This window comes from Rhea americana, unplaced genomic scaffold (genome assembly GCF_003343005.1).
Source record: "Rhea americana isolate MKP2758 unplaced genomic scaffold, rheAme1 scaffold_284, whole genome shotgun sequence".
NCBI lineage: Eukaryota > Metazoa > Chordata > Aves > Rheiformes > Rheidae > Rhea > Rhea americana.
The window spans coordinates 935,544-962,522 of NW_028186406.1; the positions used below are offsets into that span (position 1 = coordinate 935,544).

Sequence of the window (26,979 nt, forward strand, 5' to 3'; positions counted from 1 at the left end):
TGGTCTTACATAGGTCTTAAACATTAAAATTTTGCTTTGTATAATTGGCTGTGCTATGAGTGTAAGCTTTTTTTTTTTTTTTTTTTTGAATTACACCATGGGTGGAAAGTAAGATACCAGAGAAAGCTGGACTGCTGATAAATAAGCTACAGTAATTCTGTCCTTTTTGCATGGAAGGAGTAGTTATTTAATAGCAGGTAATCTTATGGTTGCTTTTTTTTTGTTGTTGTTGACTATTTAGAGCYGGTTGGTTGGGAAATACAGTTCAAAGATACCAGAGGAAGTCAAAGGAAGTGCTTCTTATTTGCTCTGTTTTGATATCCTCATCAAAAAGCTGTGTATGAGACAGACAGATGTGAGGAGTTCAAAAACRTGCTAGGTGTTACAACTGGGATGTTAGGGGGAGCTAGAGGTGTGCTTTGCAGTTTTGCTGCAAGGGCTCCCCAAGCACAGAGGCAGAAACCACAGCTGATGCTCATTGTTTTTGAGATCAGACCTGCTGTCAGCCCTTTCCTTGGGAGTCTACTTGCTTTAGTCTTCCCTAGAGTAATCCAGCTTCAGGCCAGTTTCGTGATTTGAGTTGAAGGGACAGGAAGGGAGCTAGTAACTTATGGAGAATTCGGACATGGTGATAACTGCAGTTTCATCCATTGATTAAAAAAAAAAAAAAGAAAGAAAAAAGGCACCTTCCTTCAGTGCTATTGAAATCTAGTAAAGCTGAGCCTGGTTCTGCAGCTGCTTAAGCCAAAGGCCCAATACTTTGGGAAAGAGGTTTTGATCTCAAATGAGGCAGTGTAAATTTGGAGTAATTTGATTCCTTGCCATAGAGTTGGGAGTTTCTTGGTGCAAATAAGAGCAAATCTTAGTTGTTGTGTTTTCTCCCCACCATGAGTAACATCTAGCTCTTTAACTATACTAATACTTTATTACTAATTCATCTATATTTAGTTTCTTGCTGTCTGTATCCGTGTATGTAGAATGGATGCTTAACAATAAAAACATTTGATTTCCTTTTTTGATCATCTGAAACAATTCTATATGTATGAAAATAAGCTGATTTTGCTATAAACTATTAAGTCTGCTTAGCTTAGAAAATAAGAATTTTCTTTAAGTAAACCATAGTCCTTCATTAGGCATCAGAGCTTCATTGCGTTACGCAGGCATCACAAAATGATGAAATGTGGCAGTAGTGGCTGTGCTCTTGTTTGTTTGCAGTATGTATAATCATTATGGAGGTGTCTTTAGGGACTGAGGTGTAGGAAACATCATGACTGTGTTTTCTGTTGCTTGTTCAAGAGTATGTACACATATATGGGATTAAACAGTAACCTGAATTTTCATGGAAAGTTAGGAAATGTGAAATTATCTTGTATGGTTTTACTGAATGGTAAATATCTACTTTAAATGATCATTCTTTAGGAGGAACTTTACCTCAGAGCAACAGAAATCTTAATGCTTGTGGGATTGGCTTGTAAGCGAGAGCATAAGCAATACATAGGATAACTGTCATCTGAAACTTGCAACTGTCAAGAGTTGCTTTATCACTCTTTAAAATGCTTTTGTACTTGCACTAAAAGGTGAACTATAGTGACATGTTTATAATAGGTAAATGTTAAATTATCTTTTCCATATATGATTTTGGTAGTTAAGATCAGATTTTTCAGAGCTGGAATTGCTCCAGGAATTATGGCTTTCAGATTACAAAACAAATCTGATGTAAATACTGTACTTAAGAATAACAGGAACCTTTTGCATCTTGACAGAAATTGCAGGAGGTGACTCTTTTGTAAGAGAAGTATCTGTCTTAAAGTATTGTTGGTAGCAAGAACCCCTAAATAGTTAAAAAGCTGGAAGGAGCTTGAAAAATCACGCGGAATGCCAGGTTGGACATCTGTGAAGTCAATAATATGCAAGATGTGTAAAATACAATATGGTAATAATCTTAAATCTTTTGACTAGCAGCTAGGTCATGTAATCCAGACAGGATATGCTGGAAAGTAACATGATAAAGGTTGTGAGCCCTCTGTGAGGGAGGAGGACAGATCCTTGTTTACACTGAATTGCATCATGACCAGGAAGAGAGCTGTGAAGAAGGGTAAATAACAGAGAAAAGATGGACATTTGACCCTCGACCAAACTGGAGAGAAGATGTGTCCTCAGGACACATTAGTACTATATTGCCAGCTCTCAAGCCAATTTTAAGCAATCCAGAGAGGATGCTCTGTGGAAGAGGATTACTGTTGTCTAGCCCTGTGGCTTTTGTGGCTGAGATACGCACTTGTGAGTCCTTAAGGATGGCTAGGATGAGAGTGGTGCCACAATTCTAATTTGGTTCTATATTTTTAATTTTAAAATTTTGTAAACATTTTCTGTTTTGTAATCAAGAGATTACAATCAAGATAGATTTTTTTTCTTCCTCTTCTAAGCTGGTTTAGTCTAAGTAAAGATGGAAATTAAAAAAAAAAATTTTTTTTTTTCTTTTATATGATCAGGTGCCAGAATAAGATGAAAAGTTTCTCATAGCAATTCATGAATTTTCCTTTGGAAAGAGGCTGGCCGTGGAGAAACAGCCTATGATCTCAGGTAACTCCACACTGCTACAACCTACAGAAACATCTGATGGTGATCACCCAGAGGTCTTTTCAAACCCTTTTGAATTCAATTTCCCAGTGCTTATGTTGGGTAGATGGGTTGGGGGGTGGGAAGGTTTACACTTTCAAGAGTGGCAGGGAATGGATCAACTGACTTGCAGAGAATCCTGTTTACAGTCACTAGCAGAGAGAGGAGTATAAYGTAAAGTGTGATTATGCTGTTAATAGCACTTGGTGTAACATTCCTGTTGACTTATTCCTTAGGTGTAATTGAGAGTAGCATTGGGATTTCTTGAGCCCTCTGTACACTTTTTTTTTTCTTTTGTATCCCCTTCCAGTTTATTACAAATTTGTGACTTTCCTATTTCTCTTACTGTAATGCAAGCCTTTACTTATGTTAAAATGTTTGTGATACAGGAAGAATGGTCAAGTATTAGTTTGCATGGATGCTGCCAAATAGTAAGTAGTGTGCTTTAGAATACAAGTGATGACAATGGTTTTAAAATCTACTAAGAGTAGAGGTTTTTCACAAAAAGTAGGCAATTGTCACAAGTTACATTGAAACAAAAGCTGTGGCTGCTGTGACACGAGGTAAAGCAAGCAGTTCTGGACAATTGAATGCTAGATAAGGATGCATTGATTGAGAGAGCATTAGTTGGTGCAGTATAACAGCATGGAGACTGAGAGAATGTGTGTTGCATGGTAAGAGGAAATGGATAAAATTAACTGTTATCTGTGTAGACCAGATTGTGCCAAGGTCAGTAACATCAGCGCAAATACAGCTACTTCGGAAGCAAGACTGGGACTTGCAGGCAGGCACATGCTGATGCAGCAGTACTTGCAGGGGAGAATGTGTTTGTCAGGCTTTTTCAGTGTCCATTCCTCCATCTTCCCATTTTTATAAACAGCCTTTCCAGATACAGGTTGCAGGGGGAAGAGACTTTTTTTTTTTTTTTTGTATGCAAGGCTGTCTCTTATGGCAGAGAGAAGTGACTAAGTTGTAGTCATTTTAAGTTCTGTTACAGCCAAAGTAAGCATGCAAAAGGCTGTGTGTAAATGTCTTTGTGTAGCTCATGTTTTAAACAAAGGAAGTTTTTCTCTGTGTCCGTGAAAATACTTCCCCATCCCCAGCAGAGCTACAGATCTAGAGAAATTGATAGCCTCGATTTGATACAGTTTCTGCTTTCATCGGTGCGTTTATATAAATATAAAAGCAGAATAAATATATATATTTAGAGATCTGATTTTTTTATGTAGTGATTTAAAAGATGTATTTCTTTTCTTTACACTGCTTCCTAAGTTTTTATTAGATTGTCATTTGTATTCTAGGCTGCAGGCTGAGTGGTCATTTCCTGAATTTTTGGACTACAAGGTGTTGGAATATGATGTTGAAACTCCTTTGTTTGTCCCTTTTCTTTGTTGACACTTCATGATCCATCTGATTTGTGAATTTAATATGGAAAAAATTATTCATTACATGCCTACAATATTAACCACATCTACTTAATTTTCTTTCTTTAACAGTTTAATGATTCCTTATTACATGAATTATTTATCATTTCTAAGGCAACAAATATAATGGAATTTAAATAACTGTAATAATGTGTCTATAGGTTTCCTTTTCATGGCAAAAGTAATATTTGTCCACGCAGTGCAGGAGAATATGGTAGTCTTAGAGAAATATGATATGAAAGCAATCTGTCATTCATATTATTACTTCTCAGTAAACTCTTCCAACTTTGTCTGATATTGTGGGATGCTTTGGCACAAAAAACAATAGTAAATGGTTATAGTAGTGGACTGAAAGTTAAAAGCAGAAAATAATCCTATAATTAACTTTGTAATGAGCACACATCAGCATTTCTTTTATTAGTATCTCCTTCTAAAGCACGAGTGATACTTTCCTTCTTTAGGGCATAAGGAGGGGTGATTGACAGTGAAACTGTAAATTATGGTTATACTTATGGGTGCTGTAGAAATTCATTTGCTGTTTTAAGTGCTTTTGAGTGAATCTGAAAAGTGCTGTAGAAGCTCATGATACTTCGAGTTATGCGTGTTAGTGAGGGACTCTTGCTTTTTTTATGGAAGAAAAAGATTCTGGAATGCTTTGTACAGTTGGGGCTTCAATAAAGGAAATGTGTAGTTAGGAAGAAAGAGATGAGGAAAGAGGCAGCCTTGTGTTGCTTGACACTTTTGTGATTTGATTTGGTTCGATTCAATTATTAATTTCAGTGTCTTCCTGATTCATATATATATTATTCATCTCTAAAAATACTTGTCAGCACTTCTGTAGGTCTTGTTTTAAATGTGAGAGGTGTCTTTTCTTCTATCCCCAGACCTTTTGTCTATCGTGGCAAATCATCAGGCAGGAGAAGAGAGGCCTTTATAGAAGTACATGAAGATAGCCTGAATGTAGTCCAGTTTTCTTTCTTYATACTGACTTTTTTCTGCGGATGGGTTTAGTACATATCTCAACTGCTGCTGTAGGTGAGCTTTAAAACAGCCGTTTTCTTTATTCGTAGGCAGAAGCTTATATGGATCACAGGGACTTTGGGCTTGTTGCAGTTTTTCACTTGTAGCTCTTCACCAGAGTTAGGTATTCTGTAAGCACTTACACAAAAATAAGTAGATTTGAGACAAGCCTTTTACAGCAACTGAAGAACTATTATTCACATGTCACTGTTGCTGAGCGTTTTCTATATCAGGTTCTGCTTTTGCTTCTCAAAATTGTTGCTTTTTTTTTTGATTACTTCACTGATTTCTCAGATGCTCCTTAACTTATAGAACCTTCCACATTTACAAAAAAACAGATTCTGACCTATTTAATCTACTTTTGGTGGAATTTAATTCTGATATTATGCTTGGAAACTAGTGTAGATTCTTTGCTTTGCCTGTGTACATTTTTATTTACATATGCTACTATGAGTTTTATTCATAAGACTTTTTTTTTTCCATGCTACTAGTTGCACTTGCAGAGTACTTTACTAATAAAAGTAAAGAAGACATGGACAGAAAATTGATGGACTAGGGAGCTGCATGTTGCGGAACTTGCAGTTCTGTCATTAGACTTTGTGCAAGTCATGGGAGTCTGCTAGAGGGTGCTATACCAGAATAGGCTAAGATTTTTCTGTTTGAAGTGATAATGTTCTCTACATGTTATTTCTTAATGAATACATTCTGTATAAGCAGTTTGTAGGAAATAGATAGGGTTTTGTACAGCTGAGAAGTATAGGATTTGCTCAGCATTTATTAGAGGGCATGTGTTTAACACCTGTTCAGATTTAATACAAATACTACCAGAATACTTCTGCTGTGTGTTCAGCAAGTCTTGCTTTATTTTCTTCTCATGAGACACCTGTTGAAAAACCCCATCAAATTAATCTGATGCTGTTTTTTAGCCTCATTATGTCCATGGTATCAGTCTGTGATCTTGACTTCCCCTTCATTTGACCAGCTTCTGCATGTAGCATGTTTTCCTCACATTGTAGAGCAGTGTGGCAGGTCACTGCATGATGGATGCTACCAAAAGGTGTGGGACCAGTGTACTGTAGCACGCAGCTGGAAGGGCATTGGAGAGATATGAACATTTAGAGTATTCATAAAGGTTTCTACTCTCAGCCTCATGTTAGGTTAGTGATATCAGTCTTCCAAAAAATCAGGCACTTCTGCCTGTTTAATAACAATACGAAAGTATTGTTATGCTAGTTTATTTTTAAAAGCTTTCGGTTGCGTGAGACAGTGTATCTGCTAGCAATATGCATTATTCCTTCATACTTGTTAAATCTTTCATTATGTGCAACATTTAGATATTGTCTATTTCTTTGAAATATTGAAACAAAAGCTAAGATATGAGTAAATTCAGGAAGATAAGTTTAGAAAGGAAGGAGATATATATGTGTGTGTGTATATATATATATATACACATATATATATATATATATAATTTAAACTGTATGTAATGCTTTGCCATTCATTAATCACCATTACTTTGTAAGCATTCTTACTAGCAGGAGCAAAGCTGCTTCTTCATATATATTAAAAGATAAAATCTCTTAAARAAGCACTATTTAACATTGGATTTGAAAGTGTTTGTGGTTTTTTCTAAGAGTGTTCCTGAACCCCCACTACTATGTTGGAGTGAGCTTACTGAGACTGCAAAAGATTTCTTGCCCCAGTGTGAAACTCAGTAAGTTAGCTCAAACTGAATCCCACACTGCTGCTGGACTGTCTCCTGTATTTAAACTAGTTGAGATTACTTTGCTGCTATGTCAGTAATGAAGAAAATTACTCTTAAAAACTTTACTGGTGAAATAACAGATGGGAATTTTGTGATTCATACATTAGTGGTATAAGTACTTCAGTTCCTTTGTAAAGAACATACTTGGTATATTTATTTTAATGTGATGTTAAATTCTGTAACAGTAGTCATTTTGAGAATCCAGTTGGAATGAGGCAATGAAATTTTATGAAGACTTGAAGTCTTGATCATCCTGTTTTCTAAAGTTGGTGTGCATTAGTTAAAGGCTCTCATATTTTTGCATAATGACTGAAAGTGTGGAGTTTTTCTTATGGATATCATGATGAGAGGGTGGAAATGTTCAAGTCCTACTTTTAGAGGATTTTCTTTTTTTTGTCTTAAGAGGGGTTTTACCCCCCACACTACTGTTAGGTGGAAGTTCTAGGCAGGTAGGGAAAAGTGACTCTACAGTGTTAAAAAGGAAATGAAATGTATGCAAACTGTTGTTGGATGCACAAAGAAGTGAACAGAAAGTTTAAATATTTTTGTCTTAAAACAACCATAGGAAGTCCTTGCACGCAAAGGTTTGAAGGTGAATAAAGTGCTAATTTAAAGTGTGTGCTTTTTCCTCTTTATCGGTACACATCTCCTGGTCGCTCAATGTAAATTCAAACAATCCTTGCAAATTTATCACCCAAAAGAAGATAGGATTGTTGCGTATAGGGAGATGGAAAAAACAACAGTGACGTTTTTGCATGTTTCTTTGTAAGATTTACATGAATCACTTGCTAAGGGTTGAAAACAAGTTGCCACAGTCCTTTAGTGTTAAGCAGGTAGCCGTTGTCCAAAATGTAGCAAGCACAGTAATGTGAAGTTCCTTGCATTTTGCTGTGAAATGTTCAGCCCTGATTTAATGTGAGGTAGGATATTGGGTTGCTTGGATTTTGCTGACCTAATATAGGTTAGTGATTTTCTATATTGATAATGTTTTTAGGTGATGAAAAATCAAAACCTGCTCTTCTATGGGTAAACCCCTCTGTCAAAGACAGCAGAGATTTTGAATGTTTTTTTAGATAGGGAGCTGAGCAAAGAACGAGCCTAAGGGAGTACAGGCATGTAAAATAGTTGGAGGCTTATACCTAATCTGTGCAGTGCACGAAAGAAGGAGTTAGAAGTGATAAAGTCAAAACTGAGAGAGGAGCATGTGGCAGATAAGTACATCAAAGGTTCATTGAAGTGTGGTAGTTCTCTGTTCTTCCCTGCTCCCAAGCTACTTGTAGATCTTCTTTGACTATGAGACTCTGGGATTTCATTTTACACTTTAGATAAAAACCGAATATTTTATAAGAGACCATTTACTGATGATGTTAGCCTTCAGTCTTGGTGTGCAGGTAGGGATTCTGTGGTTATTAGAATTTGATTCTTTGCAAGTGATGAAAAATGCTATTAAATCATTGCATGTGCAGCTAGGCTCTTATGTGATTCAGTTTCAGATATGAAAAAAATTAATATAGCTAGTATTTTCTTGTAGTTACACTATTTTCTACAAATACTGAATTCCCGAGTCACATGAGTCTGCATTTTGATTCCTAATGAAATGGAAACGGGGAGGAGGACCCATGAGATGTGGCATCCAGTTTCTTGCCCTCAAAGCAAGAGAGCAGTAGAATTCTTGAAAAGTGCAAGAAAAATCTCACCACCACTGCACTATGAGCTATGAAAAAAATTCTGAAACTGCAGAARGCTTTAACACCTGTAATAGGAGACCATGTATGGGAAAGGCCCATAAGTTTAACCTGTGGGGAAAGCTGGGTGAAGGTGAGGAGCATCACCAGTGCTTTGTTCTTGCAACAGCAGGAAATTTCTCAAGCAAAACCTCCCTTTGCTTACTAGAGGCAAAGGTAGGTAGGTAAACCTGCCTGTGCTCACTCTCACTCCTTTTCACGCTTGCCAAGGGGAGGAGAAATTCTGCTGAACTGAAAATAGGTGATTGATTTAACCCTGGTATATGAACAGGACACAGTAAATAGTCATTTTCTACTGCTCCGTTTATTTGCAATTCTTTTATGCCAGAGGAAGTGTGTATCTGTTTTATAAAGAAAACTGATGCAAAACTAATTTCTAAAAAATCTAGTTTGAATAGAGTGGTTTCAAAGGATGAGAAAACTGTTGGTAAGTGATACTGTAACATAGAAAGTTTTGAGAGATTGGTGGGATTGTTAGCCAAAATAATATGAAGTTTCTTTTTTTTATCCCCTTTAAGTGCAGCGACTCTGTATATGGCAGTTGTTAGCTCACTCTTGCTCCTAAGGGGGAGGAGGCTGGTGATAGCTTTTCTGTGGGAGGGAGGAGGTCCCAATAGTATGTGTACTTTGCTCAGTACTTTGCCACAGTTGGCCTGTAAAGGGAAATAGTCTTTGTTGTGCTACAGACATTGAATGGATTGCAAATTAGCGCTGGGGAGAGCGGGGACATAAGGAGGGAGCTGATATTCATGCAGGGTTCAGACCCTCTAGGGTTTCATCAGGCTTTGTTTAATGAGTTCAAAACCGGGGAATTGCTGGATGTGCCGAAACGAGTTTTCTCTGTCCTGCCTGCTCCTCTCCCGGGATAGCTACCTCCTCCATTTTGCCTGCCAGCCCTCCGCCGACAGGCAGCAGGTAGGAAGAGGTGTTTTCCTTAGCAAGGCCTTAGTCAACTGTTGTTGGAATAACGAGCCTGTGGCCTGTGTCCAGGCTAAGCTGAATCACTTCTGCTTGATGTTTGTCTTTGGAATGATGGTCCTGATTGTATTAGAGCTCAGTTGAACCTTATTTATGTCTTCAATATGTCTTTTTTGTGAAACGTGCAATGCGTGTAGGGCTTGCTTTTCATCTCTAGTTGTATTTCCCTGTTACTTTGGGAGCCCTTTTTGGGTAGGAGAAAACTGAAGTAAAAACTGATGTTGCATATGTATCAACAGTTAGTGCTTTCATCTTACAAACAAAATAATGCATTTCTTTTCTTTTTAGGATGCACTTTATGAAAATATTGTTTGTCTTAATGCAGAAAAGCAAAAAAACTTCTTAAGCCTAACTTAATTTGATTCTCAAGGGGRAAAAAGGCTTTGTTGTATTGCTTTGTGCAGACTAATAAACCCTTTTGATTTACAAATCCCTTACCAATATGAATTGAGTCTTGTATTGTACAAATCTTCCTTTCAGTTATTCTTTTCTTATACCCTGATTTTGAATCTTTCCTTTCCATCATGGCTTGCATGACATTTTCTTTCTTTTCCTTTCTTTTTGCCCTTTGCAAAGACTCTTGGGAGGATTTGACAGATGTGGTGGAGCAATTGCGTGATGATACTGAAGGTGCGTGCCACACCAACATCTTTCAACTATTATTTCCACTAATGACTGGCTTTTGACTTACTATTTTGAGCATGAGTGCAAGGCACGGTTTTCCTTTCCAGTGCCAAAGCTGTGGCTTTGCAAACAAGCTTGTCTGGTTGAACCACATTCACAGCCTGAACATGTTGTACAAGTTGCACTTCTCATGTGGATATTTGGCTTTTACTGTTAGCATGTTAAAGAAAATGTCTTTGGTCACTCAAATGTGCATATTATTTTTGCAATTTCATTCATTTTCTTTTAAAATGAATAATGTGAAGGCTTTGTGTTTCTAAGTTTTATCCAACCTGCCATTCCATCTGATCAACCTTGATTTCTAAATTCTTACTCTTACTGCTTGCTTTTTGAAATGTGTGTGCACTCACAAACAATATTGCTTAAAAAATTGTACTGTGATTTTTGAGCATTGACTTAAAGCAGAGATAGTAAGAGGGAATAGGGGGCTAGTTTTCTTACATTAAACGCATTCTGAGAATATTGTTTTCCTGAGCCTGATTTATACACAACTTAAAATGTGCAAAAATATATGTAAGCTAAATTTGAAATAACGGATTATAAAAAGATCATGTGACAGCTTCAGATTTTCTGAAGTTTTTCTATTTCTTGAGATAAGACTTTGCAAAAGTGACTTTAAGACTATTGCAAATTTTTTGACGAACTAAATTAGAAATATTTTATAATGCTTCTTATTTGATTCTTCAGAATGGTATAAGCAAGTACATGAATCTTTGATTCAGCTTGCACTCAAGTAAGTGTATAATTTGATGACTCAATACTACTGTTCATGCTCGTGGTTGTTGTTTTGCACCGCCGAAGGTTTATATACCTTTTGGAGGCAAGAGGGGGGTGACTAGGATAGTACATAGGAGTCTTTACTTATACAGGACAAATCTTTTCAAAATGGTGATGTCAATTTAGAAGCTAAAGCTAGAGCTGTCAATGCCTGGGAGACTTAAGAGTACAAGTTCTGTTGTTCCTATATTGATAACCCTGAAGACATAAGGTCAGCTGATGCATTTCAGCTCTTCTTGCCACTTTGTGAACCAAGTATGTTGGAAGGTGGTGTTGACTGCAGATACTATACTTTCTTACCAGTGTTTTGCTTGCTTTTAGTCTATTTCTCACTGGCAGAATGTTAATCAAATCCTGCATTTCTTTCTTTTATGGTATAGATGAGCAATTTCAATGTAGAACTTAATAAAACAAAATGGTAAAAATAAGTGAAGCACACTTACTTTGTTGCTCATACTTTGTCATCTGCTTATAATCCTGAGTCCACAATGTGAATGAAAAAATGACTTAAAAATTTGCAGTAATAATTTGTGATTATTATTGAACTAGTAATTGTTAGTAATAGAGGTGAAGTAACACAACTAGATGTAGGACTGACTTAAAAAAAAAAAAAAAAAAAAAAAACACTTCTTCTGTGAAGAGGTTTAAGCATGTTTCCTGTTGAAGAAAAAACAGAATCAGCTGTGACACTGCAAAATCTAGTTGTATTTATATTTGTAAATTTAGATAGTACAGATCTTTTAAAGTGAGTGTGTTGTTCACAAAAATCAGTTTTGATGCATAAACTATATCATTTTTCCATCATTGCTACCTTTAAGGGAGTTTCTGTGTATGAGATGTGAAATACCTGCCTCTTCCTTGAGATGGTAGTCAGAGGCTTGTATTACTAGAAAGAAGATGAAATATTTAAATGCAAGGGAATGTCAGGAAAGCTTTAAATTAAATTTTGGAAGTTAAGATATATCAGGATGTTAAACTCCTGTTTGTTTCTTGGTGCAGCACTAAAATAGCCTTACTTTGCTTTAGCTTATTTGCCCATCATGACCAAAGGGCTCTGGATCACATGCAAAATGCAAATAGCTCTAGTGGTGGCAGATATTTCCCTCTCCCTCAACTACCTGCTGCATGCCATTTAGCTGGAAGCAGCTGCCCACAGAGCYGTGGGGAGGAAAGAGGAGCGCGTGCCACATCTTGATTACCTAGGCTTATAAGCTAGTACRTTAGCACTTACATGACTTTAAACTCAGATACCAGTGTGCTGGGGCAAGTGACATGCGGTCATCTGTACCGCTCTGCAGTGTTTGCAACAAGGATAGTAATGCTTGATGCTCTCTGGGACTTGTGGCAAGATAAAATTGCCCCCTCTCTTACTCATGTAAGATCCTGTTTGGCTGTAATTCACCCTGCTGATGCAGATGCARTGCTGGCCTGAATTCTAGGGAGGCAGGCCCAGGAATAAACCAGTTATTCCAAGAAGAGAATGCTACTGCTGTTTTTGGAGCTGCCTTTGATAATTTGCAGAGAGACAGCTTCAGCTTTTCAGAGTAGTTTTCTTACCTTCTACGTTGTGCRGTGTGGCAGATGCTAAGGAGAACATAGTTAAAATAATGAAAGCTCTAATTTTCCTTAGGGATTTGGTTTCCATGTTTACTTGGAGYAATACATGTGTTCATGATTTCATAGTCTGAGCAGCTAGAACTAACGTGTGTTTTATGTAAGTGAATTGGCTGAACTGAAACTTAGTGCACTGTAGATACCTGGCTGGTTTGTTTAGAAAACAAGTGATTCACCATGACATATCTCAGTTAATCTGAATAAACTGTTTGCAAGATATTGTTCCTGTGCCATACACAGAAAGTAGACTTTGTAAATTATAGATTGCCTTGAGTTTGGATTCTTGATTTGAGATGGATTCAGTATAGGTAGAACCTCACTGAAGTACTAATTAATTGGTGTTACTTTGAGCAGATATGCTCATATTGGCAGTGTGTCATGAATCCCAGCATTTGATTCAAGTTCTAGTTTTATTTGCACTTATTTCTTTCAAGTGAATTCAATAGGAGGAGGGGAAGAAATTACCATTGCTAGGCAAGAAGTACTTGGAGTACAGTCACAGATTAATCTTTTGATATCCAGTAGTGTGTTGACTTTTTCCCTTGACTTCCAGGTTCCTAGGARTGTATATTACTTTTAAAACTAAGTCTCAGGTTTCTGAGATTCTGAGATGTTTTGCAAATGTTTTCTTCTTTACAGAAGTTTCTCAGGACGCTTTGTTGTCAGTGTCTGAATGACTAGGGCACGATTTTAAATGTTCAGAAACCTGTGAGTTTGTTATTTTAAGGAAACAGTAAGATTAGTGGATTCTTTTGTAACTGCTGTTGTAGTGAGATGCAAGTCCAATTTGCTCATTACGATTGGTATCCAATGTTAAATGTAAGTATTGCTGATTAGAAAAAAAGATCTGTTCTGTAGAAGTTTCAGTATTTAGATAATAAGACCATCTTGATACAAATTTAAGATAACTTACGTTGGAATCTTGATGACRTTGAAAGGCAGAATTTAAAGGCCAAGATTTTACTCTTAAGGATTACTGCATGGCATGTATGGTAAAACACAGAGCTTTTTGCAGTTAGAGGGCTGCAGAAAGTATTGGCTGACACAGAGGATCTGAATTTCAAGTCAGGGTCCAATTGTCAAAGCAGAAATTGGCCGGATTGACTTAAAGCAAGCTGAATAGTCTTACTCTGTGAAAATCATCTTTACTTGCATGGCTTGCTATTTTTCAGACTAAATGTTAAGATGCATGTGTTGCAGCACATGTAACAAGGATATAAACTGTTTAGGATTTTATTTTTCGAATAAATATTTGGGGTTTTATCTAGTTCTTTACTATATGACAATTACTTTGTTTGCAAAACGAGAGTCAGATAATTGCATGTACAGAATACCTTCATTCACAACACACTAATGAAGCAGAAACGTTTAATTAGGTAGCTTAATTAAAATATTTTTCAATGATTTTTAGTTTTTAAGCCATGACTGCACATACTARTCTTAAATAAAAGCGTAGCCTTGCTTTATCGTTTTTTTTTTTTCTGAGTGCTTTCATCAGCTCAGTTTTGTTCGTTTATCTTTTAGAGGAGTTGAAAGAATCTCTGGCYGTCTTGGGCATACTACATATGCATATCTGTTACTCCTGGTAGTTTCTTTAATTAGTGTAGTATTGACCCCAGTTGACATGTGACTGTAACACATCTCACTCATGGGAAACTGTACTTCTTGCTTCAAAAAGCAGAACGTATCCCTGACCTCAGTGTGGGTCTGTGTAAGGCAGCAGCTTTCCCTACTCTAAGAAAACCATRTGGTTTCCAGTGGTTATCTAATGGAGTATGACCCTAATTCTGAGCAGTATCCTTGGACTCTTACCGTAATTCAGATAAGCTAAAAAGCATAGCCTAAGCAACACTCGCCACRTAGTAGTCTTGTACAGTTTCTTTAATTTTTCATTAGCAATTGATTTGTCATGTAAGCAGAATCACTTTGGATGACTGCCTTGCTACTCCTCACTGATTCAATCAATGAGTTCTTCAAATATGAGAGCTCTGCAGTTCAATAGGACTTTGTCGCTTACAGGAATGCCACTGAAGGACCCTGGCCAATGTGAGGAAAAAACATCTTTGAATCGTAGTAGCCAAGCCATGCACAGCTCTTTGCCTACAGCTATGTCTGTGGTAGGAGTGCTTTCTTACTAATGCTGTAGTGATGTTCCTATACTCTTAAAGAACAACTATGATGGATGCAATGTGAGGTGTTGTTTGTTAGTACTGCCTGGAAGGGCACAGAAGAAGGTATTCAGTAGTATTAATTTTATTTGAATTGCTTACACAAGAACTATGTTTTTGTATTCAGTCATTCTGTATTAGTCTCTCTTTTGTCTATTTCTGAATTTCTACTAACAGTGATTGTTCTCTTAGCTACATTGCAAAGCATAAAATGGAATGCAAATGACAAAATCAATCTACTCAGTATATGTGCCAAATTCAACAGTTTAAAACAGTAGTAGTTCTGTAAAAGCAATAAAGAGCACCTGCTAAACTAAGTCTTGTAGTCCAGCTCTGATGCAAGTATTGCATTCCTAAACCAGTATTTGGAAGCTATCTTAACTATGAAAATAAATTGCAAATTCTTAATTGCAGTCTTTTCAGAAGCTGGGAACCGAGAGAGTCAGTACTTAAAAAGTTTTATTTAATCAAATAAAWTTCAGAAGGAGTTTTGATTGCTTTGTCCCTTGGCAGATGAAGATTGGGTGGAAATGCAGAATAGCTGGAGTCATTTGAGACTTCTTTTGAACAAGAAACCACTTTTCCATGGTAGCAAATGTGGCCAGGAGTGCGGTTAGAGCAGTGGCTGGTGCTAGTCAGTGTGTGTGGCAATTCCATACGGTATTGCTTAGCCCTCTTTCTGGCCTCCCTTCTCCATCAGAGACCTTCCCTTTAAGCCCACTACTAACAGTACTGGCTGCTCCATACAGGGGCTGTCAAGATGGTTCCAGTGGAATTCAGGGAAGGAGACTTCTGGTACGGCTTCATTCTGGAGAATAAAGGGGAGAAAAGAGGCTTTGTCCTAACCTGCTTTTGAAGAGGCTGAACAAATGTACCCTTGGTATCGGGATCTGAATAGTGACAGCTGCTTTGACCGGCGGCTCTCCCTGGACTGTGGATTGTTTTATGGTTGTTAGCTTTCATGAGGAGTACTTAAGTATTGCTAGCAGTGTTGCAATAGAGCTAAGTTTGAGTATTTATCTGAGCAGTCAGCTTGCCTTATAAAAACAGTCTGTATTCTAGCAGACATGCCTTATTGTATGTGCCTATGCAAAACTAAGCAGTGATGTTTGGTCCTTGTTATAAGACCTCACCAGCTTGCTGGCCAGCCAGCCTTGGAGCCATGGGAACTTGAATATGGCATGCTTCATGGGTAGATTAAGCAAATCTCCCTTTAGTCAAGGGGTTCACATATTCTCTGTTCCCATTCCCTTTTGTATTTCTCAGRTTGTTTGAGGCTGAGTGTGGCTCTGCTTCAGTGGCTGCTTTTTCTCTTCCAACCCTGAGGTGCCTTTTCTTGGCTCCTTTTGTCTAGTGTAGGGAATCTCGATCACATAGTGGTAGCAGCTCTTCTCATTGCTTGTTTTGGGTTCAGTCACAGGTTACTTTAACTATTGCTTGTATCAGCTACAGGCTGCTGGGCCTACAGTGCTGCCCAACCTACAGGAGATACCCAAAACTGTATAGAATTACAGAATCACTAGAAATCACGTCAATCTCATTTAAAGTTTTGCTCCTTGACCTCTCCCTGTGGATGGTGGATGCTGACGAGATGCCTCATCTTAGTAGTGGTGTATTTGAGATGACAAGGAGTACATATTTACTTGTATCTGAGCAATTGGATGATGCAGGGCAAGTCCTGCAGAAGACTGCAGCAGTCTCAGGTGTCCCCTATTGGCTTTTGGTAAGTTGTTGTGTCTTAAATTGAGAAATTGTTCTTTAAACTTATATTCAWAAGGGAGTGTGTGAAAGCTGTGACCAACCTGAACATCTCAAGTTGACCTGCCTAGTAGAGATTTGATCTCTATTCAGTAGCAAGCATACTTGAACTCCTGCAAGAATCCAACTTGGGAGTGGATCCACTGAGGAGAGGTTGCATTGTTTTCATCTTCCTTGGCAATTATTGGTGTTTCCAGGAGAGCCRTAGGAACCTGTGTTACATGGTACTTAGATGTGCACTTTTAGATGTGCTTTTGTCATGTTTCTGCTGTTAGGTTTAGTGAATTCACCAGTAAAAGGTGGTAAGGTTCAACGGTCCACAGCTGTTTGCAGCTGCCATGGAATGAATGCACCTTAAAATGAAGAACTGCTTGCACAAAGGAATTTATAATCCAGAAGCTGGATGTGAGATTGGAGGTAGAACTSATGCAAGTAGAAAACATGCAACTGATGCAAGACTATATTTAAATAATAGCAAGAATTTGTCTATATTACTGTATATCTCTAGGCCTAAAACTTGAGTACACTTTTTTGTGGGGGGGAGAAGGGGATAGTTATGGAAATGTACTTGAGCAGGTTTCTTCAGGTATTGGAAGTGCCCTGATGGTGTTTGAAAAGAGAGACACCTGAATAGGTGTTTGCATTAACATCTTAGATTGGGCCAGAGAAGTTGGAGCATGGGAGGCCTGCAAGGCAGGGTGTAATWTGGGAAATGTATGTCTGAACTTGTTTCTTGCAGTGAAAAGTATCTATCAGGTGTATATGTCTGAATTCRTATGTCGTATGGTGTGAAAGAGGAAAATAACTATGATGTGGTAGAGGAAAAATATAGTATCGGAAAATATCCATTAGTGTTGGAAATAAGAGATGTTGGCAGAACCATGAAGATACCTCCTTTATCAGTAGAAAAATACGTCAATACTGTTGAAAGAATGCAGAGAGAGAGAGAGAGAGAAATTGGCTGCATGTTACAACCAAGTTAAAAACAAGTCATTCTAAAGTAAAGAAGACTGGAAGACTAGATAGAGATGAATATTGATGGATTAAATGTGAGAGAATTAGTAATTGTTTTTTGACTGAAGTACAGATTGCAAGTGAATAATTCTRTTGGTTTCTAGCTGCTGAACGTAGCTGGGAATTTGAGTTAGAACATGGAACAGCTGTAATGTTCAATAATATTGTCAAATGTTAAGCGAGATACTAATGGCTGTCTTTAAAAACAATTCTTTCTTCAAAACTTCAGATGTCTGTAGTTTATTTTCAGTATTGAGGCACGCTAGTGTGATATGTCATCTATTTCCATTTCAGTATTTTTGTTACCTKAAGGAACTAATTAATTTTGCACTAATTCCCCCAAAAGACGTGAAGAGAGAACGCTTCACATCGAAGGGTTGCTGCCACTATAAATGTCTTCAAAGCTGAGGGACAAAAGAGAAAGTGAGGCATGAGATGTTTTATTGTATTAAAAATAGCTTTTTGTTATTCATCGGTATCTTTCTTCTGCTTTTTGTAGATCCTAACTATCTCATGGCTAATGAACGCATGAACCTGATGAACATGGCAAAACTGAGTATAAAGGGGTTGATTGAATCGGCACTTAATCTAGGCAGAACACTGGACTCTGACTATGCACCTCTTCAGCAATTCTTCGTTGTGATGGAGCATTGCCTTAAACATGGCTTAAAAGGTAACACTGTTTAAGAGAAGTCTTCTTGGGCTGTTTGTGGTAGTGTAGGAGTGAGAAAGATCAATCTAGTTTTAAAAACCTGGTTTTGTAATCTACAGCAGATTAAAGAAAGGCTGAACAGGGTCACTGCATTTGATAATCGCTAGTTTGATGGAACACAAAATCTGAAAAAAAATTGCTTAAGGTGTTGTTATGCAGGTGAAATGTTTATGGTTGTTGCAGTTGTTCATCATTTTTAAAACAACTTTTCAGCTGTTAAGAGTATCACTAAGGGTTTAGTGATAAAATGGCCTCTTCAGCAAGTGTGTATCTCCCTTTTTTCTGCTCTTTCTGCATTAGTGGCTTAATACTCCTCTTGCAAGGAAAGAAACTGCAACACTGAGATCCTTTCTCAATAGTTCTGTCAGAATTATGGATTTCTACATTGTGCAGCCAACATTGTCCTAGCTGTTCTCTAAAACTGCAAGCAGAGCGTATGTTTAGCTGTATAGTCACAACTAAAATTCCTAAGTACTATTCTGCCTTTCTTGACTTGCTGCTGTTAAACGATGGTAGCTTGAGATGTAAAGTGGTTCTTRGGTACATCTTGTGGTGCTGCTTTAGTAATTGTGTTCAGCATTGCCTGCTAAAGAAGTGATTCTTGTGACAGTTAGGTAACATTATGCAAGGCAGAAATATTCATACTCTTAGTGCTGCTGTTGTCTCTCCATYAGTTAGTGTCGCTACTGTTGGTTATAGGTTTGAGGTCAACAGTTCTCAGTGTTCTTACTGCTGCTGTGAAGTAGCAATAAAACGATTAAAGAAGCAAGTGCATTTCTAGCTTTAGTTCCTGGGGGGTCTCTAGAAATCTTTCCTGACRGAGGAGAGGGTGGACAGACAAGACCCTAGAATATATGGAGGAGAAGGAGTTAAAGATAGTGTGCTTATTTTTCATATAAGATGGTGGTCAGTGAGGGAAAATGGTGGTGCATACACTAAGTATAGCTCAGAGACAGTGACAGCATTCTAGTAGAAATTTTGGCCTCTAGTAGTGAATCTAAGTTACTGGTTATCACTGGATGTTATTGTTTTGCCATATTTGGGATGTATAAAATAGTGTCTGGCATCTGTTTTGAGCTCCTGTTACCTTACTCGAACAACATCCTTTATTCCCACATTCAACCATAAAAAGTGATCTACTGTACTTGCCCAGCAGGCAGTTCCAGAAGACTCTTCTCAGTGATTTTTTTTTTCTAACCTTATTTTGATTCTAAATGTGTCTGAGAATGTATTTAGTTAGCACAGCCTGAAAGGACTCATTTTTTGTCTTTTTTTTTTCCCAGCAAAAAAGACTTTTCTTGGGCAAAATAAGTCATTTTGGGGACCACTGGAACTGGTAGAAAAGCTTGTTCCTGAAGCTGCAGAGATCACAGCAAGTGTTAAGGATCTCCCAGGGCTGAAGTGAGTATGGTCTTTTACTGCACAAGGAGGTAGCATAGTTTTCTTGTAAGAATGATTGTAAAGAAGAGAAGGAAGGACAATCAATCTTCAGGAATCTSTCTGCCGTCTTCTGCTGATACAAGTGGATCATACTCTTTTAATTAAGGAATTGCAGAAGGAGAGGAAGGATATTTTCTTTCTGTATTAAGAACAAGGGGACTGATTCCTTTTCTGAAGTCAAACTGAAAAGAAGGTCGTCATAGGTTARATGCTTTTGAGTCTGATTTTGGAGCATTAGATATCCAGAGGTCGTTTTCTCTTATACRCAGATAAGCTTGTTAAAGAGGGCTAAAATAACTCTTTGAAAATACATTAAGAATTGCATAGTCACCTCAGACGTTGCATTCAGGTTTGCTTGTTCAAGCTGTAAAAAGAAACTGTAAAAATAAAGGCAAATTCATGGAGAATGGGGAGAGAAAAAAAAGAAGCTTAAGGAGGCTTTTGTATGAGGAGCAGACTAAAGATTAAGTTGTCTTTGCTCAGAGAAGAGATGAATAAGTGAAACAACAGAAATAAAACAGGTGGTTTTGGTCAGATTAGCATTTAACCATATACACATGGACAAGAGCTTGTACTGGAGGGCTATGCAGGGGTGTGCCTGGAACAGCTTACACGACCAAAGTGAAGTGCTAGCACTCTCATGCCAGAGCTCCTGTTACTATTTCGTGTTAAAGAAAAAGAATACAGGAATATTAAAATAAAAAAGCTGTTTTAGGATAAGTCTTTAAAACTCAGCCTTGTGTGCGTACTAACTGTTTGGGAATGAAGTGTCTTGCGTTACTGAGGTCAAGAACATGCTAGGTGGTGATGATGGTTATGACTTCTGTGGGCAATTGCTGCTTATACTAGTTAAGATCGGAAAATTGAGTGCTCCACATGCTGCTTCGTTTAAGACAGGTGACTGAGTGCTGGAGTTTGAAAAGAAACTTCCTTGTAATTGTAGTACTGCTCAACACGGAGGATTTGCACCTTCCTTTGGAGCATCTGGTATTGGCTCCTGGCCAGCGTGCCAGGGTAGATGAGCCAGAGCTGTGATGCAGCATATCATTTCTTACATTTTTAAAGCTATGTGCTTCCAACTGACAGGAGAAACGGAGGGGGGAAGGCTATGGATATATCCTGCAAGTGTGTTTAATGAGTAAAAAGCTGGGAGAAGACAACTGAATTGGTATTTTCAGATGTTTCTGTGGATTCTCACCAGGCATAACACCTACCTGACAGAGTGGTGCTTGGGTATCTGTGCTGTATTAAAGTTCACACATCTTCTGACTTGCCTTATAAAAAACTGAATTTGAATCGGAAGRTGATTTACCAAGCTGCTGATCTTTGTCTATATAGTAGCATCTAACAGGGCTAGAGTGAGGGAACTATTAGGATAAAAACAAATACATAATTATGAGAGAAGCGATGATGGCTTAAATAAACCTGTCTGTAGCTATTTGCACTTACATAACCTGTATTTCCATCTTTTCATTGGTGAGGACTGTATCTTTGAGATGAAGTAGACTGCAGAAACTTCAGATGGAGCAGGATTATTTAAGCTGTTTGTGAATGCCCACTAYGGTATGTAACTGTTTTGTTACTGGTCTTTGTAGGACACCTGTTGGTAGAGGAAGAGCTTGGCTTCGCCTGGCTCTAATGCAGAAGAAGCTTTCAGAATATATGAAAGCCTTGATTAACAGAAAGGATCTTCTCAGGTGAGCATTGCTGTCTCTCAAATTAGCTTGGTATGGCTTGTGCCCTCTTGTATAATTTTTAAGATCTTTTGTGCCCCAGTGATAGTATGTATATACTTTTTTCTGAGTGGCAGTGTTGTGAAATTTAGAGCTTGCTCTGAGTGATGAAAAGTGCTTAATATTTTTTACTTAGTCAGAAGCTGTCATTTTTCCACTTTTATTGTTTCAATTATCCATCACAACAAATGTGAAATTTCATTCGATGTAGGTGATTTAGTGACTGATTTGTACAGAGATACTACACTGTTCTTTGTTTGCAAGATCTTGGACTTGGGTTTATTTCTAACCTTTTCCYTTACGGTTGGGCTTGGAACAAGTCATTTCACTTCTCTGCAACTTTACTGTATTCATAAAACAGCAATAACRTTGTAGATCAGTTGAAACTCTATGCATGAGAATCACTGCGCAAATAAATATGCGGGTGTTTCTTTCCTCAAAAAGGTAGATTTCGGTTGGCTATTCATGCAAATCCATAACTGACTTTGGGTGAAGAGGATAACTTTTTTTGTCCCCTGAAAAATGTGGAGATGGCTTGTGTTAGAGAATTTTGTAGTGAAAGTGTGCAACTTCTGTCACTCTGACATTAAGCCACAGTCTTAAATCTTCACTTCACTGTAAGATTACTCAAGAATCGTTCTTAGTTTTCATYCTGTCTCAACATTTGAGAGTCCAGGCTCTTTGCCTCATCTAAAGACATAGTGTGCTAAGAGGTGTCCATTTTGGGCCCTTCATTTAGAGCAAGAGTATGTTGATAGTACACAGGAGTACATTTCTGTGTACGTTATTTGTCCTTGCGTGGCTTTATATTAAGTATGAGTTTGCATTATACTGTTGCACAAGATAGCAGGCATAGCAATGAAGTAGTTATGTCCTTGTGCTAATTTATCCACAAGCTTTACTTCACTCTAGTTGACTTGGAAAGATGCAACACTTTCTCTTCTCTTGCTGTGCATCCTGCAGTGAATTTTATGAGCCTAATGCACTCATGATGGAAGAGGAAGGTGCTATCATTGCTGGYCTCCTAGTAGGGTTGAATGTCATTGATGCAAACTTCTGTATGAAAGGCGAAGATCTGGATTCACAGGTACTGGATATTCTGTTTAGTGTTTTTTCTGCTCATTTAAATCAGATCAGTTTTCCGCTGTACAGGACCTCTTTCAACTGAGATATATTTATTACTTTTAATAATATAAGACTAATAAAAGCTTGTTACTGTAATTACATTCTTCAGTTAGCTGGCAACGCTGAGATCAGAGGTTCAAGCTTTTGTTTTTCTAATGGCTCCCTTCAGTTTATTTTGGCGGTGGATATAAATCTTCTGTACTCAGTCACATAAAYGTAGTGCTTCTTCTGACTTGTGTTAGCAGAACACTTTGCTACTTTTTGTAGAGTAGTCTAGCTGCCAATTGTAAAAAGAGTGCTCTCAAATTTTCATTTCTTAATGTCCTACCCAAAAGCCCASTCCTCAGTTCTGTTTGCTGCAATCTGACTGTAGGCTGCTGTGGAGTGAAACGTGGAATAGAAGAATGGACAAAACTGTTTCAGCTTGCTTGGATGGTGTTGATGACATTATTTTGTCTTTATCTCTGAAGACTTGCTTGCCATCTTGCTGTTTTTCTTAGCACATTTTTACTTGAACTAGTCCGTTCTTTTATTTGTTCCGGATAGATTACCGGTATAACAAATTAACAAATCCTTATTATAATAAAAAAGGCACTGATTTTTTTTTTTTTTTTTTTTTTTTTTTTTTTTTTTCTTAGCACATTTTTACTTGAACTAGTCCGTTCTTTTATTTGTTCCGGATAGATTACCGGTATAACAAATTAACAAATCCTTATTATAATAAAAAAGGCACTGATTTTTTTTTTTTTTTTTTTATGAATGACCCTACATATTCATGGAAATGAGGAGTGTTTATTTTTAGGAAAAGCTTTTAGTGTAAAATACCAACATTTTCTCTTCTAGGTTGGAGTTATTGACTTTTCAATGTATTTAAAAGATGGAAACAGCACAAAAGGCAACGAGGGGTAAGCGCAAGCACAACTGTTCTCCATCTTATCYTATGATAACTTGTATTCAAGTATGCAAATTGTCCTGTAAACTATTGTGTTTTTCATTTGGACGCTTGTTACAGTGAATTACTCTTTTTTCACAAAACATAACTTAAAACAGTGGAAGTATTGGAGGCAGGAAGAAAGTCTTTCAGTAATTTTGGATATTCTTCCTTAACTAGCTTTTTGAAATGAAAATAGTTTAAAAGTGACCTTCTTCCAAGTTAGATCTGCTATTCTTTAAAGCCTTTTCAGTAAACGATTTAGTAGCCTTTAACAGTTGAGTGGCTAGTGAGATAAGAGCTGATTTTCAGGATCACAGCATCCTTAGAAATAATTTCTCTGATCAGAAACTACTATAATTGTAATAAGAGTCCAAATAAGAGTTCCTGTGCCAATCTACACAAATGTAGCTGGCATAATGTTCAGAATGAGATTGAAAAGTACAGGTTATCTGAGGTTCTTTAAGAGTATTTCTTTCTTCTTAGGAAGTTCTACTAGTTTTTATGTAACTATATTCTTTTATTATTACCTCAGGGTCAGCTATTTTGCTTGCATTTTTTATCTGTTGTTTTATTATTAGAACATACTTTTAGTGAAGATTTCCTGCTGGAAATGTATTCAACACATGTACTTGTTTTTTGTTTTTGTTGAGTGGATTTTGAATGAGTCTTGTTCAATATAAATGTGGCATAAAGAATAGTGGGTTTTCCACAGGAATGCTGTTGTACTAATTGAAATGTTGTATGCCTTGCTGTTCTGTTTTGTGTCACAAAATGCCTGAATGTTGTCCGGATGAATGAAGTGGTTGCATCTTCTGAGAGCTGGTTGACCATAAAGGCATAGACTTTAGCGCAGCTTTACTATTTCACATTTGTCACACAGACTCATTGGGACCTGGTACATTCAGTGCTAAGCTGGGTACATAGACTGTACTGCCACGTTTCCTCTTAAACCTTTAACAATGTCTCTTAGCTCTTTTAATCCAAATGGTGAGGTTTGGGATCAGAGAGAAAATGTGCTATTTCCTCATCTTCCCTGCAGTTTTGTCTGTATGAGCATTTGGTGACAGCTTGCCTATGCCCTGCAGTGAGTATGAAGCGAAGCCAGGAACCCGTGTTACTAGGGATGACCAGGATGGACAGGGTAGAGCTTACATCCTTGGTYGAAGTCAGCTGAATGACTAGGGCTTGACCCTTTTCTGTATCGTTATCTTTCTGCGTGGCAGAGCAGGCCTGCTCTTCTGCCTGGAGGCCTCCAAAAACACCGTGCAGTTAATATCTGCAGATATGGAAGAACTACGCTCAGGATGAGCTGAATGGTGGTACTTTTCTTTTTTCCCAGAGATGGTCAGATAACTGCTATTTTGGACCAGAAGAACTATGTAGAAGAACTCAATAGACACTTAAGGTAGTATATGATCTATTATTATTATTGYATAGTATAACATAGTAGAAAGCAGACTTGAAAAAAAAAAAGAAGCAAGAATTACTGTAGCGTCTTTTTCTCTTTAACAGTGCTACAGTAAACAACCTACAGGCAAAAGTGGATGCCTTGGAAAAATCTAACACTAAACTGACTGAGGAGGTAAGTGTAATAGAAAAGGATCTAATATTTTGGCCTTTTGGAATTAAATACTGAAAAGGTATGTGAGAATTTATTTCCAGAACTTGGATATACCTGATCATGGCTTTTTAAGGATGCAACTGGAATAACTGAGCAGCCARGAAAGTGTGTTGACTGTCACTATTAATGACACATGAGGTGGAAAACCAGCAAACTTTATGTTAAAAAACAAAAGCTATTAAAGACACTTCTCTCTGAAATCTTTTCAGCGCTTTCTAAAAAGTTTTCAAACTTCTGTTTGTTTTGACTGATGCAGAAGTTGACTACAGTGATATTAACTGAAGTGTTACAATGACCTTTCCTCTAGGTTATCACAATTTACAGGATATAAAGGAAAAATACATCATTATGAATAAAGTGTTGTTCAATCTGATTATGGCAGGTGGCTCATAAATGAGTCATAAATGTGACCTCTGTCTTAATATTGTCTTTGCAGTTCCTCAGAAATGACATAAATGTAGTATAACCTTCTTAGGGTAGTGTCCTGACAAATGGGTGATAGTAAGCCTCAACTCACAGGACTTAAAGTGTTTCTGTTTGCATGTCACTCAGTTCAGCAGGATCATTTTGATTGGGATGTCTTGCTGTTCTTGAAGTACAAGTATGAAGTAGAAACCTTTTCAGAGAAAGGGTAGTAGCAGTTTTACCATATTTTTGCTTGTTGACCTTCATCGAAGTGGTTTGTATGACTTGCTATTAAACACCTGCTCTAATGAATGTATTTCAAATGATGAAGAACTTCAGTGGTGGAGGTTAGTGTATCTACTTGTGCAGTTAAGGAGTAAAAATTTTATTTTGCAGTTAAGATCTTTTTTTCCTTTAGTTTGAAAAGGTYGTCTGTAGTAGGCTGTCTTTCCAGTGCTGCTGCTCTTGACTTATTATTACCTGCTGAATATGYGTGCTTTGCCAATTATGCGTTGTACCTGTGAGATTAATTCCTCTGTTTACTGAAATATTTGTTGATTTTAGTAATTTAATTGCCTATTGCTTACTAAAGTCTGCATGCTATTGAAAGTAATAATTTACCTGACACTGGAAYACACTGTGCCTATCAGAGCTATGTGCGGGATGTAGTTAATGAGTTGTGTCACATGTCACATCAGTTTGTCTATTTAGCATGAGMTGTTCCAAAGATGTTCACTCTTGTCAGGGTAGTTTTTATTTGGATTTGTCATTTAATAACATTACTGATCTCTTAAAATGTCAGTGAGCTTTTTTTTGTCTGCAACGTGTATGTAGGTTATGATTTATAAACCCAGAGGGAAAAAAAAACAGAGTTACTTTGGACTTTGACCATATACTCCAAGTAGCCTCTTGGTCTGAAATGAGATCTTCATCAGGAAAATAATCTGGGGAAGATGTTCTGTCTTGTACAGGTGGTGTGCTACTCATCCTCACTTTCAAGCCAAATTTTCCTCTTCTAATTARGTTCTAGTAGCATTCTGGTGGTTCTTGCCCAAATATGTAAGCATCTCACGTCTCAGGTGCTCTAACTAGTTGTGTATCCAAAGTAGCAGAGCTTTAGCAAACCCGCGTAAGTATTTCATTTGTGGTCATTCATTTCTATTGCTAACGTCAACAGAAGTAAGCTGCCRTCTTCCTCATACTTTTCCATTTTATTATCTTGGCAAATGAGAAGGAATGAAGTGAGGATTTCTGTAGGTTTCTGCTAACCGTGTGTTAAACAGAATCTAGCACAGTGACCTRAAGAACTCTGTAACTTTATTGAAAGACATAAATAAGTTGGAAAGTTTCAGTTTTGGCCGATAATGGAAAGCAACTGTGCTGGCAGTAATTGATATATTTTTTTTTTTTTTTAAGAAAGCTTCTCTTCATAGAGAGGCAACA

At 37.4% G+C, this 26,979-nt stretch overlaps 1 protein-coding gene across 4 annotated transcripts in view; it reads left to right on the forward strand.

Moving 5' to 3' along the window:
* The window catches only part of RUFY3 (RUN and FYVE domain containing 3), a 58,076-nt gene that overhangs the window by 11,952 nt on the left and 19,145 nt on the right, over positions 1 to 26,979 (forward strand). For 3 of the 4 annotated variants that reach the window (XM_085308848.1, XM_085308849.1, XM_085308851.1), the window contains exons 2-8: positions 18,066 to 18,239; positions 19,562 to 19,679; positions 21,314 to 21,415; positions 22,415 to 22,538; positions 23,420 to 23,481; positions 24,850 to 24,915; positions 25,023 to 25,092. In XM_085308848.1, coding sequence (XP_085164974.1) covers positions 18,066 to 18,239; positions 19,562 to 19,679; positions 21,314 to 21,415; positions 22,415 to 22,538; positions 23,420 to 23,481; positions 24,850 to 24,915; positions 25,023 to 25,092 — 716 coding nt within the window. Of the gene's footprint in view, positions 1 to 2,566; positions 2,584 to 18,065; positions 18,240 to 19,561; positions 19,680 to 21,313; positions 21,416 to 22,414; positions 22,539 to 23,419; positions 23,482 to 24,849; positions 24,916 to 25,022; positions 25,093 to 26,979 lie in introns of those variants that run through there. The other variant, XM_085308850.1, reaches the window with a different exon arrangement.